This window comes from Trachurus japonicus, chromosome 21, assembly GCF_045865225.1.
Source record: "Trachurus japonicus isolate A0001 chromosome 21, Traja_1.0".
In the NCBI taxonomy this organism is placed as follows: domain Eukaryota; kingdom Metazoa; phylum Chordata; class Actinopteri; order Carangiformes; family Carangidae; genus Trachurus; species Trachurus japonicus.
The window spans coordinates 11,033,602-11,054,446 of NC_140927.1; the positions used below are offsets into that span (position 1 = coordinate 11,033,602).

Here is a 20,845-nt window from a genome sequence, read left to right on the forward strand (position 1 = left end):
AGCTGTGTGTGTGTGACAGAGTGTTCTTCACCCAGCTGTATTTCTTTTCTTTACGTGTTGAAAAAAATGTCACTTTTCATCTTGGCTGCTTTTTCACTTGATGCCTTTAACACAGCTCTGTTGAATGTTTGCACAAACCCGTCCGCTCAGAAAGCCAGGTTTTTGGCGGCAGTGTGAATGGCCTGTTGCGTGGAAAAAGAGCTCCATACACACCTTGTATGCTTTCTCCATTCACAACCAAAACAAACACACTGACCGAGAAGTATATCTAGCACAAAAAGAAACCATACAGAGGACCAAATGTATTAAGATATCTTATAAAGGGATAGGATGGAAGATTAGCAACATGTCTCAGTATATTGAACATTAGCACATTTCAGTAACACCACAGTACAGAATTCCCCTCAGCCACCGTTATGTGACTCAACACCTGATTTGACCTCCAGGAAAGGAGCCTTTGATGTAAAGATATAGCATTAAACTGCTGGGGCTTACAGGGCTCAGGCCTCCCCCCACCAATACCTTGATGGTCAAACATCAAAGGCATGCATCCATGTTTCCCTTTTTGTCTTAAGAGTGGAGAAGAAAAAAATAAATAAAGAGATTGAAGATAGATAAGAGACTGTACCTTAAAAGCCCTTTTTCAATCTCAGTATTGATGCTTTTAACATTACAGAAGTGGACCACTCTGCTTTCTTTTCCTCCTCTGATCCTTTTTTTTTTCTTGGATATGTCCTGTACTATTTGTCTTACTCACTTCTTACTGTATTCATCTCCAGCCAGCTCTCCCTCAGTGTCTCGCCTCATCCAGCTGCTCTTTTCATTCAATAACTATTCAAATGCTCCCTGTCTCCAAGATAAATAAGTGCGGCTCTCTTTCAGCAGGCTCCATGCCTGTAATCTGAACATCAGCAGTGCTGCTTCCGCAATATCCGAATTTCCAACTTTGATGGGGCTTTTAGAGAATTTTTACTATTCTGTTTTAATGTTGATACTAATCACAAAGGGGAAAAAATACAGTATTTCACTTTTTTTTTTTTTAAAGACAAAGTGAAGAATCCTGACGGTAATGATCTGGCAGAAGCCTGTACATCATGTATTCAAGATGAAAAACACACCTAACAAGAGCCTAGAGAGTATAAAACAATGACTTTTACATCCTGGGCTTCTCCTTAACCATTTCTCTCAAACATTAAGTGTTTCCAAGCTGCAACCCTGCTGCCAATCAAAAGCCTTTGTGGGGGGAACCATTCTGCTCTTTCCTTTTTTAGCACGCCAACACGCTGGCAAGAACCACAAACTGCTCTTAAGTAGAGTTATGAGAGCTGAAAGAACACCTCTGTGAATGACACACTTGATGTGGAAATCGTTGTATATACCACTGCTGACGCATGAAAACTGCGAGCTCTTTCTAGAATTTTCCACTTGACAAAGTTATTAATGGTTTTATATTTTTACATGGGAAGTAAATAAATAATAAAGATGTTTAACATTGCACTGTCACACTGATACTAAGAAGAAAAGCAGATCCTCACGTATTTGACTGGAGTTTAAACCGGTGTTTCTCAACCTCAGCAACCTTTTCTTGGTGTCTGAGGGAGCGTGTGTTTTTCCAGAGTTACAGTATCTGATGGCACTGTGTTACTGGCTAATGGGACGTGTGTTGGGAGAGAGCCAGGGAGGGGAGGAGGCCCACAGGACCTCTAACATACTGAAGAGTGATGTGTCCAGGGCTGGAAGTGGGGAGAGGCTGGGCGAGAGGCAGGAACTGATGCTGGTAGTGGGAAGCTCAGGAGGGGTCAAGAGGAAGATGACAAGGAGGATTTATTACACACACAGTTGTGTTCCGTCCTCTTGGTTGAGCGAGTGGAGAGAATTTTCTCTACAGAGACACACAAGTACACTGAAACACGCCGTGGAGAGGCCAGACATATGCATACATGTGAATGAAGAGGCGCAGTTGTTGACATACGCAAATTACAAATCAATGCAAATCAGATTCCTCAAGAAATTCACATAAAGAGCAAAAACATCAGGACTGGAACTGGTGTTTTGTTTGATTATTCTAGCATCTAAAAGAAGCGTCCCACCAGGGAGTTGGTGTCAGTATGACTGTCACTGCCACACACTCACACACTGGTCAGTGTTGAAAACAGACGCCACCCTACAGGCCATGGGAAATGAGGTCCCCCTTTTCTCTGTGATCCTCCTCTGTCTTTGATGGTGTCTCCCTTATTCAGTCTGTTGACATCTATTTGTGTTTGAATAGTCTACTCACTTGATCCTGTGGACATTTCTCAGTTGAAATCTAATCCATGTACTTAAAAGTTTACATTACAAAAAAAAAGAAAGAAAAAAAAGTATCTATTTCCAGTGATTTGTAAGCATCAAATGGTGTCACCCTGTCATAATGGTAGGCGGTTGAAGTAACTGCACCTGTTCATAATCTGTCTGTGTGAAATGCTTCTAAAGATTTTCAATTTTTGTTTTCCTCCCCACCTTAGGATCAACACTGTGTGTCACCTAATCGCTCGTTCGACGGCTCCTCTGGTCTGTCGGGACTGATGAGCCCAGCCAACGATCAGACGGGATTGGTCGGGCACGCTAACGGCCTTGTTCACCCTCCCATGGTCCCCAACAGTCTCTATGCATCTAATGGTGAGTGACCCCACCCCCATCCCCTCCCATGCCAGTGGTCAATCAGCTGGAAGGCTTGGTTAGATCTGTAGGCTTGCTTACTTTCAGTACATTCATAATAGGGATTCATCATCATTGGAAGCTAATAAAAACAAAAAAGATCCTGCAGAAAAACACATTTTAATTACTCAAACTAAACTTTAAAAATTGGTATTTGCACCAAATCTCTGCTTTTGTATTGGTGCCTGTGTCAACAAAACATTGCTAGAGAATGGTTGATGTAAAAGTGAGGTCAGTCTACTAATTCTCAGATATTGTCTTTTTGTAGTCTGGCAATGTGCAGGAAGTGTTTTTAATGACATGCAGGAGCTAACTGAGTAAACCATTTTGCAGGGCAATTATGAATTTAAACCAAGACAATACAACATGACAACAACATTTTCACTGAAGTGTTATTGGTCGACACTCCACACTGAGTGTTATTGTCTTTGTTGAGGAAATCCACTTTCAAGCAATTATTGAGCATTCCCTAAATTATTTTCAAAAGCTCACCTACCTCTCTGTTGTGCCTCCTTTTTAAAATTTCCTTCTTAAACAGTGTTTCTGTTCATTTTTATTCCATCTCTGATTTCAGCTCTACTTTCTAGTCTTTAGTTGTTTTTGTTTTATTTTTTTCCCATTAAAACAGCATCAAAGGTGGGCATATCATTTACACTAAGATCACTAAAGCAAATCATCACGAGTGATAAAGCAAACTAAAAACAAACATAAACAAAACAGCTCATGCCATCCAACTCCAGCCTTAATTAGATGCTATTCTGCCCCTCTTTTTCCTTTCATTTCTCTCCCCCGCTCTCTCTCTCGCTTTATCTTTCCCTGGTTCTCAAGGTTGCTCAGTTTGTTTGTTATTGCTGGGTTCAGCCTGTTATAAAGAGTTATTTTAGTTCTGTGTGCTTCATATCGCTCTGTCTCAGTAGCTCTAACCGCTACCGCCCCTATATTATCTATATGTGTGTGTGTGTGTGTGTGTTGCATGCTCATGTTATTCTCAGTCTCAGTAACTGCCTGTGTGTGACCCTTTTAAAAAGTGTGTGTTTGTGTATGTTTTCTGCTTGTTTAGAGATGTGGTAATGGCTGGTGTGTGTATGTGTGCACGTCTCTGTTTGTGTTAGTTCAAGGATATTTGACCAGTATCAAACACTCTTTTTTTTGTGTGTGTGTGTATTTACACTGACTCTGGTAAACAACTTTGACCTTGAATACAGTTTGCTGTATTCACCTCGGCTGTGGTGTCATTTACATACTCACATTAGTGTGTGTGTTAGCCTGTGTAAGTGTGTAATTGTGTGTCTGTATACAGTAAGCACATTTCTCCGTTGCTCCGTTGACTTGTTGCCAGTGTTTTACTCTCCTAATGAACTATTTCACATGCTGAATCCATTTTATCTGGCATTGAAGCCCAAATTAAAATGAAGAAATCTTTCTCTTGCACCGATGTGTGCTTCTGCAGAAGAATAAATTGACTTTAATTATTCTCTACATATGTATTTATGCAGATGTGTTATTTTTTGCATTTATAGATCTTTCTCTTTATCTCTTATCCATCGTTGCATCTCATTATGTTTGCTACTCTCTCTCTTTTTTCTTCCTGTGCACTTTGCCTTTTTGTCCCTCCCTCTCTTTTGAAGAGTTAATCTATTTGGAGGAAAAACTAAAATAATATAATAAAACATAGTTTTAGTCTGGGTTAAGATATTAAGATATATATAATCTTCTCCAATGTTTCATCATTTTGGATGGAAATGCCATTATTACATAATGATGACCCAGAGGAGACACAAGAAGATCAGCTTGCTCACCATGGTTACTGCTATTCAACCAGAAGACAGTGTATGATGTCATCTGTGGAGAAGCTTTGTCCAAGTACAGTCATGCGCAATAATACAGGCTCCTGTTTTTAAGATTGCATTCAAAAACGTTATCACAGTCCATCAGAAATATATGTTGAAGTCTTCATTACTGCTTTGACTTGGCTGAGGGAAAAACAAGGATGGAGGAGACAGAGTACGAGGGGAGAGTAGAGATGATTAGACAGAGACATTGTAGACAAATACAGACGGTAGGACGAAAAAGTTGAGTGCAAAAGAAGAGGAGTTTTGCTATTGGAGCAAACTGCTATTCATCTATCATCCACACAACAAATGCCTTTTCACTTCAAATAGTGGGAGTCGGTGAGAACAGATTTGTGTGTGTGAGGTGAAAGAAGAATGTGTTTTTGACAGTTCAGCTGATTAAGGTGCTGGCAGTGAGGAGGAGGTGGAGGAGGAGGGAGGAAGTTTAAGAAAAAAAAAAGGCTGAAAACTGAGTGGGAGATAAAATGATTTATGGGAGATCTGAAAGGAGAGATAAATGACAGCCCAAATATCAGAAGATTGCAAGAATGAGAGCAGAAGGGAAAATAAAGCAGGTGATTAGTGTAGAGAGGGGCGAGAAGGAGGGATGGAGATGAGAGGAGGAGATATCTTCAGATGCTGCCGTTTTTACCCCCCTCCTCCTCCAGAAGTCTCAACTTTTGAGTCACGCGTGTGCAGATGCAAGCACATAAAGGGCACACTTTGAGGATTGTGCAATAATCTCAGCGTGCGTCGTGTGGCAGCTCTGCACTCGGAGAAGTGATGACTGTATGTAAATGGTGCTGGGGCGCGTTCTGCGTCTGTGTATGAAGTTGTCATAAGCTCGTTTATCAAGCAGACGCAGCCGTATCGCTGCTCTACATCTACAGCCAGTTCTGCAGATGTAGAGCAGCTGCATTTGATGTGCGCTTCTCATCTTTTTTTTATGTTTCTCTTATATTTTTCCTCGTCCAACTGCTTATCTCTGCCTGTCTCTGTTGGACTCTTTCTCTTGTCTTTTACTTCCTCTAGTTTTTTTTTTCTCAAGTGAGTTTACGTTTTTTTTTTCCCTTTCTTGTCTCTCCAGTGTTCTCCCTGCTCCTAATGGCTGCTTTCCTGAACATGTACAGAGTAGGTTTACGTTAACAATAGAGTGTGTTTGGTTAAAGCCTTCCGCCTCTCCTTTTTTGAGTATTAGATCATCACCTCCTGTTAACTTTACAGGAGGCTGAGGCTACATCCACATTAATGCCTTTTCCACACAGAGTTTGAAGGCCCCTAAATCAGAGATTTCCTGGAAACGCTGCCGGCCCTGTTTTAGTTTAAAAAACTCCTTGAGCTGTGTTGTAGTGTTGAAGAGGCAAAACCAAAAAAAAAAAAAAAAAATGTAGAAACGACGACACAGACAGTGTTTGCTCCCCGATCGCCTTGTCAGTGTTGGATGCGACTTGGAGAATGAATTACCTCATCTTTGCTTGCAGCTGTTGTGCAGCCTGCATTTTCTTTATCTTCTTTTATCAAAATTATTTATTTTTCCTGTGTATTGAAAGGGACGTTGAAAGAGAGACAGGACAATTGGAGACACAGGTTGGATTTGAACCCAGGCCTTAAAACAATCAGCTTAATCTATTTGTTCCCTCCTCATATATACAATCACTATGTTGATCACAGCCTTCATGCATGGGCCTGTGAAGCTCAAGACCAGATGACTGTGTTGGTTTGTGGATATAAGACAGAAAGACTACAGTGTCCACACAGAAAAGCTCTAATGTACCATGTTTGTAAAAAAAAAAAAAAAACGTACCATGTTTGTAAAAAACAACAACTATAAAACCAGTGGTCCAATGAGAGAGATAGGACAGAGCAGTTCTCCTGTAAGAGTCATCCACTTACTGCTTATAAATGTCACGCTAGGTTTAGAAGGAGCTGTACAGTACAAACGTCTGAAGCACTGCATGTTAAAAAAAAAAAAAGCATATTGAAGAGATTGTGTTGTATTCCATTGTGAAAACTTGAAAGCACTGGTATTATTGGTAAACAACGACATACCTTTGTCCTCAATGCAGACTGGTGCTTTTTTTTTCATTTTCAGTGACCAATGGGAGTTACTCTCACATGGACGAGGAAGAGGAGAGCGAGCTGTATGGACACGAGGAGTTCAGCGGCTCCAACCATCACTCCTACCTACAGGAAAGGTTTGTTTTCATGCATCTTTTGTTTTGCAGAGTTGCCATACTGAATACTTCAGAAATGAATGAAATGTATTTATGTGTCATGTAAAGCCTGAAGGACAATTTGTGGAAACATGATTAGTTGACTTTGTTTATTAAGCAAACAAATAAAAGGTTCTGTTCAAATTAGCATCAGTGAGTCTTTCCACGTGAATGTGTATGTTTCAAATGTCATTGTAGCTTGAACTGTAAGATTCTTAATTAGTCATTGTTTGTTTGTCAAACAGAGCAGCATTGGGCCTACATGCTGTGCCCATGATGGTCACAGGAGAAATAAAATCAACTAGATTGTAATTTAAACTGATTAAATAACTAATAACAGATCTCCAGGATTGCAAAGCAGCGAGGAATGAGCAGAGGGGACATGGCTTTACCAGCGTTATTGTGTTGTAATCATTGTCTCATCAACTCATTTTAGGGAAACTTCTCACATCTCCAGCCCAGCTCAGCCCCAGTCTCCCACCCAGAGCCAGCGCCAGTTCCAACACGTCAAAGCCTCCAAGAGCATGGACCTGGGTACGACTCAGAACCAGCAGCACACTGGTGGGCCGATTTGTTTCTGTTTACCTCCTCTGCATGGTGGCTGCATGCGTCCGTCGCTCACGCATATTTACCGTATGCAACCCCCTGACGATGCATGGCTGGGCTGCTTCACCAATGGCATGCTCCTCAAAGCCACATGCAGACTGACGCCTCGGCAGACTGGTGCTGCAACCGCACACACACTGACACAGCTGCACATGTGGGTGGAGAAGCTTTTATAACCACTGCATGAGTTTTTTTGCAAACTATCATCGGTCAAAAAACATTTTGTTTTTGGCATGCGAGCGTGTGGTTGCGTTTGATGCTTTTTATGAGGATGGCGAAATGTGTCATCTTTACAGTTTGTGGTGATCATCACAATAATGTGTTTGTGTTTGCTTCCAACAACTGTTTTCGTGGAAGTGTTTATGTATTATCCACTGAAGTCTGAATAGTGTTAGTAATCAAAGCCTAACCCAGTGGTATAATCTGTTTTGCTCTTAGCAGAGAAAGAAGGAAGTATATACAGGGTTCCTACGCAAGTATGGAAAGTATGGAAAAGCATGGAATTAGATTTTATACATTTCCAGGTCTGGAAAATGGAAACTATTCTATGGAAATATATTCATATTAAAACTTATCTGGGTTAGGTCTTATGTGAAGTTATATGGGTTAATTATTTAGTATGTGCTATTAGCTATAATCTCCTGGAGTATTAAGTATTAGGTGACATAATGGCATAAAAATTCTGAATAATGAAAACAGACGATTAATTGCATAATTAATTTACATGATACACATCTAATCACTCAAATGTCACAAATTATTTTTTTACCGAGAAGTCTGGAGATTATGATCTAGAAAAAGTATAGAATGTGTTGGAACCCTGTATATATATAGGAGGGAGTGTAAGTTAACATAGAGAAAATTAAGGAGAGACACTTGATTGCCTTTTTGCAGCGGATTTCTTTGTAACTATGAAATCTCCAGTGGCTGAAAAACTTACTGTAGAAATGACAGGCTGTGTTTCTCATTGTTTTTTTTCAAACTTCTGACAAAGACAGACAGAAATGAGTCACAGTTTGTGTCACAGGATGTTAATTCAGATTCATTATGGTCTTTTATTTATGCAGAAACAAGTCAGAGAGGCTACTTCGCAGCCACTGTCATTCCGCTCTCCCCGTCATCTCCGTCACCTGTTGCTCTCTGATTACTGACACTCGGATGTGGAGGTTCAGTGACATTTCAGTGATTGGTAAAAAGTCAGCTTTAGAAATACGTGTACTTGTGTAGTCATTTCTGTGCCCATGCATATGTCTGTGTAATACGACAGTGGATGCAGAAGCACAACAAAAGCTTATTGTTTCAAATGTCACTTCCCTCAGTCCTCCTCCTCAAGCTGGCTCCACTGCCAGCTGTGTGTGTGTGTGAGAGAGAGAGACAAAAGAGCAGGAGACTACTTGAATAGCATATACATCCATTTCTAGAGGAACGTAGTGTATATCTGTACGTCACCTCCTTTGTTTTTCACACACACTTGATTTCCACTAAATGCACTACAAACAAATTATAATTTAATTCTTGTTTGCTTGAATGGCACAAGATGTTTTCATTGCCAAAGCATTAAGCAGCTGTAATAACAGCTTATTAGCACATGTCTCTGTCTTTTTCTTTTTTTTTCCTTATGTTGACAGTAGGGGAACAAGATTGAACCAAGATAACAAATCTGTTTTATATCCAGAAATAGTTTAGAGAGGGGAATCTTTGAGGATAAATGTGATCCCATTAGACCAGCCTGGAATCCTTCTAGATCCCCCTCTGCTGTTTTGCTTTTGATCATTAAAATACATTGTTAATAGTGACAAAACGTTGTTGAGAGCGATCCAGAGACTCTGCCTGCTCTGTGGTGATGCTCAACATGTGGGCAAGTTTGAATATTTCTATATCTATATATCTGTATACTCTGGGGTTGTTCTGAGTTGTGACGGAGCTGGGAAGTGTCTCAGAGACAAATATGTAGAAGACCAGTTACAAGAGTCTCCTGGAAAAAATCAACTATGGCCTAGTGAGGTAATAACTGAGCATTAATTCTTTGTCAGCATGCCTCCCTTTGTATAACCATATGGAAATCAGATTTGAATTACATGAACACTGCATATAGATGCTTCATAGAAGGACATGCAAGCTTCTCTCAGGTTTAGTTTCGAGTAAGTTGAAAATAGATCACAGACGCACAGAGATGCCATGATCATTGTATCATTGCCTCCTACCGAGCTTAAACTTTTGGCAGAATTATAGTAAAAAAAATCATTTCTGAAGCCAGATCTTCAATGCGGTATGTTTTAAATCCAAAGGAGTCTATCTTACACCCAACACAAAGTGTAGCAGCTGTCTTTGCTAGTTCCAGACATTTTCCCATCCAGTGCCCATGTTGTTTAAAGGGACTACAAGGACTTTCGGAAAGTGTTTTCACACTACATTTCCCATGAGGTTCTCCCTTGGACCGTCGCAAGATGGACGAAAGTGAAAGCATTTGCCAAGAATGTTCAAGAACGAAATTTTGAGGATCGAAGATGATCAGATACCGTCGAAGTTCCGACCATAAATGATGCCAACTAGCGATCCGGCGGCGTTATTCCTATGACCCGCCGGGCAGCGTCCGGGAAACCAGGAAACAAGGAAATGCTGGGCGAGTCGACCACTAAATAATAATATCAAAATAACTATAAAGACAAAACAATATATTTATCGAAAATGGACCCATTAACAAGTGTGGGTAACGTAGATTCATCCACATTAATCTGAGACTCTTTTTTAACCAAAAGCAAACTTCTCGAGGTCTCTTTAAATAGCAAATACACCAGCTCCTCTCTGTGTGTCGTTGGTGGTAAAGTAAGGTGGGGTCTGGTGCGTCGTTGGTGCATTGGTATCCTGACGCAGCAGAAAGTGATTTTGTGACGAGTAAAAACTTTACCGTAAGTCATTTGTACAGTGTATCACTGTCATTTTAGGCTGCACTGTCCAAAGAGTGATATGCTCCGCACAGAGCACACACACTCTCTAGGAACAAGCCAGTGTGTACTGTACAATGATCTTAGATGTTGAGATAAGTCAAATGGAACATTGCAGCGACGCCTCAGGAGGTCGGAGCTTCTTTGTGTCGTACAAGGTGTCATGGGTCATTCATGACATCATGGACATCATGATGGATTTGTCAGCACGGTTTAACCAAGGAAGATTTATGGACACTTCTCATTTTATAACATCAAATATTTCTAACGTGATCTGTGCTGTCGGGCTGTGTGCAGCATGTTGTCGATCCACTTGGGGAACTCCTTTGCCCCTCAGAGTGCTGTGCACAGAACTGCTGTTTGCAAGCATTACACCCCAAATTATGTGTGTATTGGATGTTATGGCCAAAACATGAATAATCCACAGATTAAGTACCATCACTTTAACCCCTCCACCTGATGCAATAATTTTTTCCACCATTAAAATAGCAGAAGTGACATGGACGTGCCCCTAGATGAGCCTGCACCACAAGTACTTTGGATCATTAAAACAGAGCCGAGGGTGATACACGTAGTACAAAATAAAGCAGTATACGACCGTTTATTGCTACCAAATGCTACTACATTACACTAGTGGCTAGTGGAGTGTATGTGACCACAGTGTGTATAGCCTCTGTTGCTGTAGTTTCCTCTGAAATGCTTTGTAGATTGTATCCTTTAATTAAACAGCAGAGCGGTTTTTGTTACTGTTTTCAAATCTTGCAGCTCTTCATGTCTGTAAATACTGCCGATAATAGTGTGTAATTAGTCCATGTGCATTCATGTGCAAGGCGTCATTTTCATCAGTATCTTTGTGCAGTTCATCTTAACGTGTCATTAATACTTTAGTGATACTGTTTGTCTTATGAGTCTGTTTTTCTTGTTGTGTTTCTGTTCAAACGTGTGCGTTTGTGTAATGCAGAGAGAAAAAAAGAAAGACAGGCAGAGAGAGCATTTTCAGCAGTTTACACGTGGGTCAGTTACATAATTTCATTTTTATTTAATTTGCCCTGATTTCACTTTCAGTCCCAAGCCCGATTAAACTTTTAACAATGATTTAAGATTGCTACCGAATGATGAACTCTTTGCCTCGTTCTCACTGTCCTCCTCATTCTCTGAACTTAGACAAGAGGTGGAGAGAGAGACGAGACAGTCAGTGTCATTATGAGGAGAACAACATGAATTCTGTAGCTGTAGTTTAAGATTACAAAGGTTGTGTTAAATCATCAGATTAAAGGACATGTCAGTTCAGGTCAAACTTCATTTTTTGGAAGAGTGACATCCTTGTACGTGGACGTGTTGGTACCCTTCTGAGACTCCCTGCCTAGTGATGAGCGTCTGTGTGCGTCACACACGTGGCATCCAGAGATCTGCTGATGTCGGCACACACACGCACACACGCACACACGCACACACGCACACAGATCCACAAACTACTGGGTTGCTGAAGCAGTCATTTTGATTCACCGCAGACTCATGCCATCAGACACACACAAGCAGCTAGAATTACACTTCAGGCTTGGTTTTCATTAGTAAAGTATTTGCTAGGAGAAGCCATGTTACTGCTTGGGTTTTGTGGTCTGAGTATGAGTGTGTGTATGTGTGTGTGTGTACTGTATGTGTGTATTTGGCTACTAGTCAATGTGTTTCTTGTTGGCACTTGGCTGTTTTGTGGCTTTAGGAAAGAGTGAGAGAAAGCAAAAGAAGGACTGGCAGAAGGGTAGAAAATGAAAGGTGGATGTGAGAGAGAGAGAAGAAAGTTGTTGGATGGAGTGAGTGTGTCAGGAAAATAAAACTGTAAAGATATAATGTAGGGAAATGGCAAAAAAAGGAGGGGAATGGGATGGCGGAGGGAGACAGAGGAGGGTGAATGACAAATGAAGTGATGGAGAAGGGAGGAAGGGAAATGACTTCAGTAGCAGTGAGGCTGACTCAACATCAGGGAAAATTAGCAGCTACTGCACCATCTTGTAGAATGAAACTAAAAGAATAAGAGTGTGATGGAGACAGAAGGAGGAGTGCAATAAGACGGTGAAAAAAGAGTTTGTAGGTGATGAGAAACACTTTTGCACAGTTAGGAAGTCAGGCACATGACAATGGAATATGTAGAAGTCATGTGAGGATCTGGCAGTTGATCTAAACAGTAATAAGTGTGTGCGTTTGTGTGTTTGTCTGTGCACATATATTAACTTGTTTGTTTTATTTCAGTGGCCGACGAGAGCAACGTAGGATCCCTGGTTGGAAACGCTGCAGGTGAGCCAAACACAGATACAGCCTCCATCTGAACACAAAGAAACCTCAAAGACATAAAAAGGAACTGAAACCCATTTACAGACTTTTTCCCTATTGTGGCCTGGTTTAAAAAAAAAAGAAGAAAAAAAAGTATATTGATATTTTCCAAAGGCAGCAAGACACAGAGCAAAACCTGGCAAAGAGACCGTGTCACTGCAGAGAAAAGTAACCAAACTGAAAAGTGGGAGGCAAGAAAATGAAAGAAAGAGCCTCAGCCACAGGTTCTCTGAGCATATTGTTTCACTTTCTCTAAACTCAGGCTTGATCACATGAAACCTGAAGATGACAAGAAATGATGAGTGCATGCATTTTCATCTTTTGTCTTTATTTGCTGAAGTGCACACTCTGGCTTGGTTTCAAATCAGAGTGAAATGCACCATGATGAGTGGCCCTGCCGACGTACCATTTGCTACTAGAATAAAAACATAAAAGAGTAAGGACTGGAGTAGATATCGTACATAAACACATGCACACGGAGACAAAAGGCCCTCTGTCTTGGTTGTTGTGCAGTCTAATCACTGGAATCAATCTGGTTCATCATTGAAGCCATGTTTCCCTCCTCCTCTCTGTCCTCTCTCCAGTTGCATTTACATGCCACTTGACTTTTCCTCTTGCATCCTGCCTCTTCTGTTTCCTATACACACTCCACTCCGATCTGCCTCTATAGACATACCTTTATCCCAAGTCCTTAATTTGTACGAAGTGCAGATGAAAGTGAGAATTGCGGAAGGACTGGACTGGAGAGGAGGTGAGGGCTAGACTGCGTCCGCTTCTTAAATATATGCATAGATGGTAAGAGAGAAAAAGAGAGGGCCGGCTCATGTAGGAGGAAAACACAAGAGGGGAACAGAGATGTCTGATGCTTCAGAACCTTTCACCTTATTAGCCTGCACACACTTCTTTATACGAAAAGTTTCATATCAAACTTTACTTTTTCACTTTGCCTTGAAGTCTCCCCCATTTCATTTGTGGCTGCTTGAATGTAAGAGCACTCTACTTCATTCCACTCAGTGTGTGTCTGTCTTGCCGTCCGCCACTTCATTCCTGTCAATCAGTCCAGCCTCTTTCCACAGTCTGCTGTGCATCACTTTCATACATGCTGGTATTGACTTTTATGTACTTGGTCACTAACCCTTCCAAAAGGAGCTAGAAAAGACAAGACACGGAAAGAATGCAGAAGATTTTTATTTTATTAGAGTAAAACCCTAATATAACTACAATAACTTATCTTCTTCTGACAGCTGAAAAATATGGAGAAAACATTGTTTGTCCTTTCCAGTGATTCAACGTGGCTTTGGAGCTGAATTGTAAGTCAAGTTCAAATAGCATGTCGCATGACCTGCGACTTAGAGAGGAATTAAATGTGTTCTGGACAAGAAATACTGGTGAAAAAGGGTAAGTGAGGGAACATGTTGCACAGGAGAAGGAGATCACTTCACGGTAAACATGGAGAGGCGAGGCTTTGTGTGAAGAAAATATAAAACAGGAACCATGTACGACTCTGGCATCGTATACTTTGGTTATGTATTCCTGTAGGTTTCCAAAACAAAAGCTGTATTGTGAGGAAACCCTTTCTGAACATCTGTTTATGCTTTTGTCATCTTTTATTAACAATGTCGAGCCGTACGTGGCCCTTCATGCTGTCAGAAGATTGTAAAACGGAAAAGATCTTGAATAAGTATGGATTGCCTTCAGGTGTTAAATTGAAATCAGTCTCATTGTCGGTGACTTTCCTTTGTGTTCCAAGATCTGCAGAGCACATTGTCTCTCACTGACAGAGCACAGTAAATGACATAAAGCACACTCGGGGAATGGGGCTCGTAATTTAAGATGAACAGCCTGACACAGTTATAGGGCTTGGTTGGATGAACATGTTTGGGAGAAGACTGGAGTATCTCTACAGCCTTGATATAGAGGCATACGGGGCAGATTTGGTTAATAGCTGCAGTATCTGCCATCCTTTACTGTGCTGCACTCTAGACTACAGCTCTATAGACCGCTAACCAATACATTTTAAGGATTTGTCCTGTTATCTTGTATTTTTTTAGGTAAAGACACCAGTGGTTTATAAGTGTGTGCTTGTATTGTATTTCATATTTTCTGATATCAGTGAATCTAAACTGACCTGCAATGGCCTGACATGGGGCTTTACGTGATATCCAACAACTGCAAAGTGAAAAAGCTGTTTTTTTTCTCCATCTGCAAATCTCACAGTCTCTCTGTCTCTATTCTTTCTAGATTTAGGCCAGTTTTTCCCCAGTAACACACCAGTTGAATGTCCAGCAGAGCCTTTAAGTGGCCTTGTCTTTTCCCTGTATGTTTTACTGAAGCCTACTTACACAGTCCTGTTACCTGTTGCCTGTCAATGTGTCTCCTGTTTTACAATGCCACATAGCCCTGAGATTTGTCAAAGAGAGTGTGTGCCTGGCATCCATGACCGTTTTCCTTTTTTTTTCCTTTTCTTTTTTTTCACCAACCCACTTTTCCTTTGCTCTAATGTATTTTTTATAACTGAAATGCTTCCAACAACCGTGCGCTGGGATGTCAGACAGCTGCATGGACTTTGCTGTGAGAGAGAGAGGGAGGGGAGGGGAGGGTTGGGGTGGGGTGGGGTCCTGGGAAGTGAGCAGTTTTAAAGACAATGACTTCTGGGAGCGCTGTTTTCACTTACAGCAGTGGTCTTTCCCTCCACACCCCAAGAAACCACTGGGCACACACGCACACACAAAACTATTACCGTTATGGTAATGTTATGGTAATGGAAAGACTCCATCATCTTGTGGAAAATGTGAACCTTGGAAGATGTCATATTATATTATAATTTCGCAGAATCTGAGATGCAAAGTGATGGAAATAGGAGACCATATTACAAAGTGTGTGTGTGTGTGTGTGTGGAAACCTTCTCTAAAAGTAACCATGTGTGTTTTTGTGACTAAATGCATTTCCCGCGTGTAGACGCTGCAGCTGAGCAAATTGTGTAAATTTTAAACAGCACCTATTTTCAGAGTGCAAAAAGTCCTAATATCAGCATTCTGAAATTATAAATATAACGCTATACTTGACGGAGTGTGTATTTGTGTGTCTGTGACTTTGTGGTCAGACATGCCTCGCGTTTCTGTGGCCACAGAAAAAAACGGAGCCCAGTGATTCCAATAATAAGTCAAATCGGCTGTGGAAGAGGAAAAGACGAAATGTAGTGACAGAAAGGATGCTTCAAATTATAGCGTTGGAGTCGCTGTCGCCGTACGTGTGCAAACAGTGGCACGGTGAAAGAAGGAAGGAAAGTAAAAACAGAACATATCAATCAATCTCTCTTAAGTGGGGAGCGATTCTCTCCTCAGACGACTTTAAATAGGACCGTGCAGTCAAACACGCTCACACAAATGCTGCTGATGGGGCAGAAAATGAACGGTTGCAGCTGTGTTTTGTTTAACGGGTTTTCCTTTGGTGATGGGGACAGCCTGGAGCTCTGTGTGTGTGTGTGTGTGTGATGTAGAAAAGATGTGTCCTTATGAAAATAAATGGTGAGCAATGAACATGCACAGGAATGATGAAAGGCTTGTCAGAGAAAACTTGTGTATAGGGAGTACGTGTGCGCATGTCTACAGCCTTCCACAGTTACACACTAGGGTTCTTAAATGTGTCTTAGAGAGTTTTAATAGTGGCAAGAGTCCCAACGCAGATGCTGCTTGAAGATGTGTCGATCAACTGGTCTGGTTTTGTAGAATTATTCATTCTATACTTGTGAGGACACATTCCTATACATACATATAAACACATATAAAACATATAAAAAGACTCAATCGTCAAAGCGCCTGTCCACTACTGTTGTAGCTTTACGTCTTTGTGTTATCACCAGCTCTCTCTCTTGCTCTCTTTCCCTTTCATTCTCACTCACTCTCTTTCTTGCCAATGCCATTCAGGCTTAGTGGCTGACAAACAGACAGAGGAGCTTAGAATGAACAGCATCTCTCCGTAAGTGTGTGTCTGTTTGTGCGGCTGTGTGTGTGTGTGTCAGGGGGCCAGTGTGATGCTGAGGGAGTCTGGTGCAGTCCATTGTCTGAATCTCTCCCTAGTGGAACTTTGACTTTGACAACAGTCGCACACTGACAAGCTCTGCCAAAACTGGATCTCTCTATATCCTCCTCTGTCTCCTTCTCTCTGTGACTGTCTCTTTATTTCTCTCTTCATCTCTCTCTGTTTTTTTTTTCTTTTTCACTCTCTGATTTTTTTTCTTTCTTTTTTTTCATTGTTTCCCTGTCTCTCTGGCTCTTACCGACTTTGCTGTGGAATTAACCTGAATGCCACCTTGTTAGGCTGATGTGGACTGATGGATTAATTTGTCACAGGGAGCGCAGCGCGTCTTTGTGTGCGGATGCTGCTCAACGCCACCTCACGTTAACACTTTACAACCCTTCTTAAACACAGAATACAGTCAGCAGACCTGAGCCTCTCCATCATCTGTCTTTCTACTCTCTACTTCACTCTTTCTGTGCACTTGTAAATACCTTTTCTTTAGGCGTGTGTCTTCTTTTTTTTTTTTTTACAAGCCGTCTGCCTCTGTCTTCTGTGTTTAGCTCGCACTGACATTCCATGACGTGTTTGTGTGTTGTGTGCACTCAGCTGCCTCTCTGTATATTGAACGACCTTTGACCCCTCTCCATCTCCCGCAGTAAGCCAATAAAAGGTGAGCAGTAATCAGGAGATGGTCAGCGCTGTCGTCTCCCACTGCCATAGCCATTCATCTCTATCAGGCTTCACACACTGATCACTGACATTTGTTGTACTGTACCGTACATGCTAGAGAGAGAGAGAGAGAGAGAAAGGAAGAGAGAGAGAGGGGGGAATGGAGGCCATTTGTTTCTGTCCTGGACCAATCAGTTACATGCTGTGTGATTCATTTTGGAGGAGTTTTGTGTGCCTTAAAGAATGTGCGTTCTTACCTGAATACATAAGAGTTCCTGTAAATGTCTCTTCTAAGTGCAGTCTTAAAAGTATCAATGACTAATGGCCCATAAAATCATACCACTAATAATACAAATGAAATCTTTCTTTTTTTCCCCCAGCAACATATTTGTGCTAAATGTTTATATTCATATGTATTTTGAAACAATCTTTACTAGCAGTTGAGTTTGAAAAGTAGAATATCAGGGATCCATGGCTTGCAATTAAAACAGAAGGACACTCTCAGATGAGGCAGCAGTATTGATCGCATGGGTCATTACGTCTGATTTTATTTTCTGAATCAGTGTTCACTGGCTAAATAACCCGCAGCGAATGCAACAGGCATCGACAAAATGATTAATTGCAGTTAGTGCGATGGTTTTGGCCGTTTTACTCAAAGTTGTGTGTCGGCTCAGGTGTAAGAAACTGAGACATCACAATTATAAGGAGGACTTTTAAGTTCTGTCCAGCTCTAGAGGTTTTTGTCATTGCTCAATTTTGCTCAACTTTGACAATTCGCAGCTTCACACAGCTTAGACATACTGCAGACATAGCAAGGTGACTTTATAATAAATTATAATAATAATAATACATCTTATTTATAACATGCTTTTACGAGTGCTCATAGATGCTTACATTAAAAAAAAACATGTTTAAAAAAAAACATAGACATTGAAATTGGCTTATTGGGTTCTGTTTGGAATCAGCCTTCTGGTTATGGGATGGTGTCTATGGAAACCAGACCATTAGCATTTTTAATTTCTTAGTGGCCTATTTCTTTTTAAATTGTGGCTGTTGAGCGCTGCAGCATCTGCGTTAAATGCTGACCTGAGACATGAGACTTAGGATGATGTCACATGTATTTTTAATGTTTATGATGCCCATTCAATTAATATAAAGCCCTGAGGGATAACAAAACCACATTTCATCCACTGGGAGATTGACCCTCATAACACACACACACATACACTTGCACTGATGATGTTCATAGGTTGAGGAAATGTAATAACACAGTTTTGACTTTGAAAATCCACGTCTTTCACTTAGGATATGGATCCTTTATGTAAACATCCCGCTTTATATAAAGAATTACATATCAACCCTGCTAAACTCAGGCTGATTGCATAAAAAGAATGATTTGATAATGCTGTTGTTTACAGTGTATCATGCTACAGCAGCGGGGCGGGGTGGTGGTGACGCATTTTGGCTGTGATGTTCTAACTCTGAGTTGAAACACAGGGGAACCTCCACAGATGGGACAGTGAGAGAAGTTGAATATTCTCTTTACTGAAAACCCTGTTTCCTGTGTGTGTGTGTTTGCGTGTTCATGTAAAAATAGATTGCAGCGATTCAGTGGCATCTCTTCATCGGTGCTGTTGTTTAGTCTGGTGCTGCAGCCCGCTGCTAAGCCACTGCTCTGTGTAATGTTGACTTTGAAAGTAGCCTATTGCCTTCCTGCCAACATAATAGCCTTGGGATAGCTTGGCGTTCTCTGTCTTTGTGTTTTGTTTTTAATTTTTAATTTCTTCTCTCCTACTCTGCCTCTTGTTGTCACTCCTATCCTCTGTCGTTCATTCCCTGGCTTCTTCTCTTTGTCTCTCTTTCTGTGGCATCCTTTCACCATGTCGGGTTTTCTCTGCCAACCCCCCACTTTCCTATCCTTTCCCTCAAACCACTTTGTTACTCTTGTCTTGCTTGTCATCCCTTCACTCTCTCTCTCCCTCTCCCTCTCTCTCTCTTTAAAAGCAGCTTAATTCTATCATCTTACAGTTGGACAGCAGTAATTACATTTATGACACAAATCCTGCTACTCACAGCAAAATACTTTGTGTGTGAGAAACCAAGTGTGTGTTTGTGTGTATGTTTCGGTATGTGGAAGCATGTTCATCATCCAGTGTCTGTGTGTGTGTGTGTTCTCTGATAACCAACGCTAAGCTATTTTTAACACAGTTTATATCATCCTACTATCCAACCGTCTGAAATCAGACAAGTTTGGACTCAGAGGTCACCGGCTCTATTAGAGTTGTTAAGCCGACTGCATTCGCCCTCAAACTTTGTAGATTCCCCCAGTGGAGAATGAACATTGACCCCGCTGTCCTGCATTAAGTTTAAATGAAGAACATCTCATCATGCATGCTTCATATAAACAGACTCGATCTACAGAAAGCAGTAGCAGCAAGTAAACACTGCTGTGTCCACATCTGGGCATGTCTTTGCAGCATTAGTACTCTGGATTCTGACTCAAAATGAAAATGTCAGAATTTTTTATTGATTTATTTTGCTTGTATTTTGAGAATGTTGCTGGCAGCTGCATACATGTTAGCTGGAAGAGTTTCAGGACCCTGATTTGACTGTGAATAAAATAAATGATACATCAAAAATCTTGGACAATTCATGGTGATTAATGTTCAAATGTTACTAACCCACGGCCTCCTCTGTAAGGGGCATGTGAAACCTTTTGTTAACGTTGCACTCGCTTGCTAATATAAAATGTATTTATTTGGTTTTTAATTGAGACGTCTGCCTTTGGCCAATGATTAAATAAAATGTTTACTAGAGTTCACCGTAAACTAGTAAACATCCCATCGCTATATATTTGGTTTTCAGTGATTATAACAAATACAGATGCTAATGTGCAAGTGCACTACAGTACATGTCAAGAATTTAGCATTTACCCTCCTGTCAAACCTTGTGACACATACAGTAAAGTATGTAAATACTGAACAGATCCACATATCATCCATGTTCATCATTGATGGAGATTTGCTTGATGAAGGAGCCTCTTTGGGAGTGCCTCTTTGCAAAGACAAGCAAACGTTTGCAGAGATCTGGCCAGAAGTGAAGCGGTTAGTCATGTGCTGGCAGCGCAAAACAAATATAATCTGACTTTGTTTCAAGGTCATACGACACAATGAATTACCAGGGCCACAGCTGTTACGCTACCTTTCTTTATAGGCATTGACTATTAATCTAAAGTCCCGACCGCAGTGTAAATACTTATACCATTTACTTTAATTTTAAGAATGTAGTTATTTTGTCAAATATCTGCGCTGTTTAGAAATGAAATAACATGTCTGCCATTGCTAGGAATCCATTTACATCTCTGATGCACGAACGAAGACAAACAAAATAAAAGACAATGTAGGTGTGTATCTCTCCCACTGTATCAAAAACTCTTCAGCATCAATTCAAGGTTGATTTAATGTAGAATAATCACACAGCACTTGTATTGCTTTACTTCTTCAGTATGCATCTGAATGTCATGTGGACTGCGGTT

The 20,845-nt window shown here is 40.9% G+C and overlaps 1 protein-coding gene across 5 annotated transcripts in view; it reads left to right on the forward strand.

Moving 5' to 3' along the window:
• The window catches only part of LOC146964794 (partitioning defective 3 homolog B-like), a 199,702-nt gene that overhangs the window by 87,389 nt on the left and 91,468 nt on the right, over window positions 1-20,845 (forward strand). For 4 of the 5 annotated variants that reach the window (XM_085766116.1, XM_085766115.1, XM_085766118.1 and 1 more), the window contains 4 exons: window positions 2,505-2,658; window positions 6,622-6,724; window positions 7,179-7,303; window positions 12,541-12,585. In XM_085766116.1, coding sequence (XP_085622242.1) covers window positions 2,505-2,658; window positions 6,622-6,724; window positions 7,179-7,303; window positions 12,541-12,585 — 427 coding nt within the window. The remainder of the gene's footprint in view (window positions 1-2,504; window positions 2,659-6,621; window positions 6,725-7,178; window positions 7,304-12,540; window positions 12,586-20,845) is intronic. The other variant, XM_085766117.1, reaches the window with a different exon arrangement.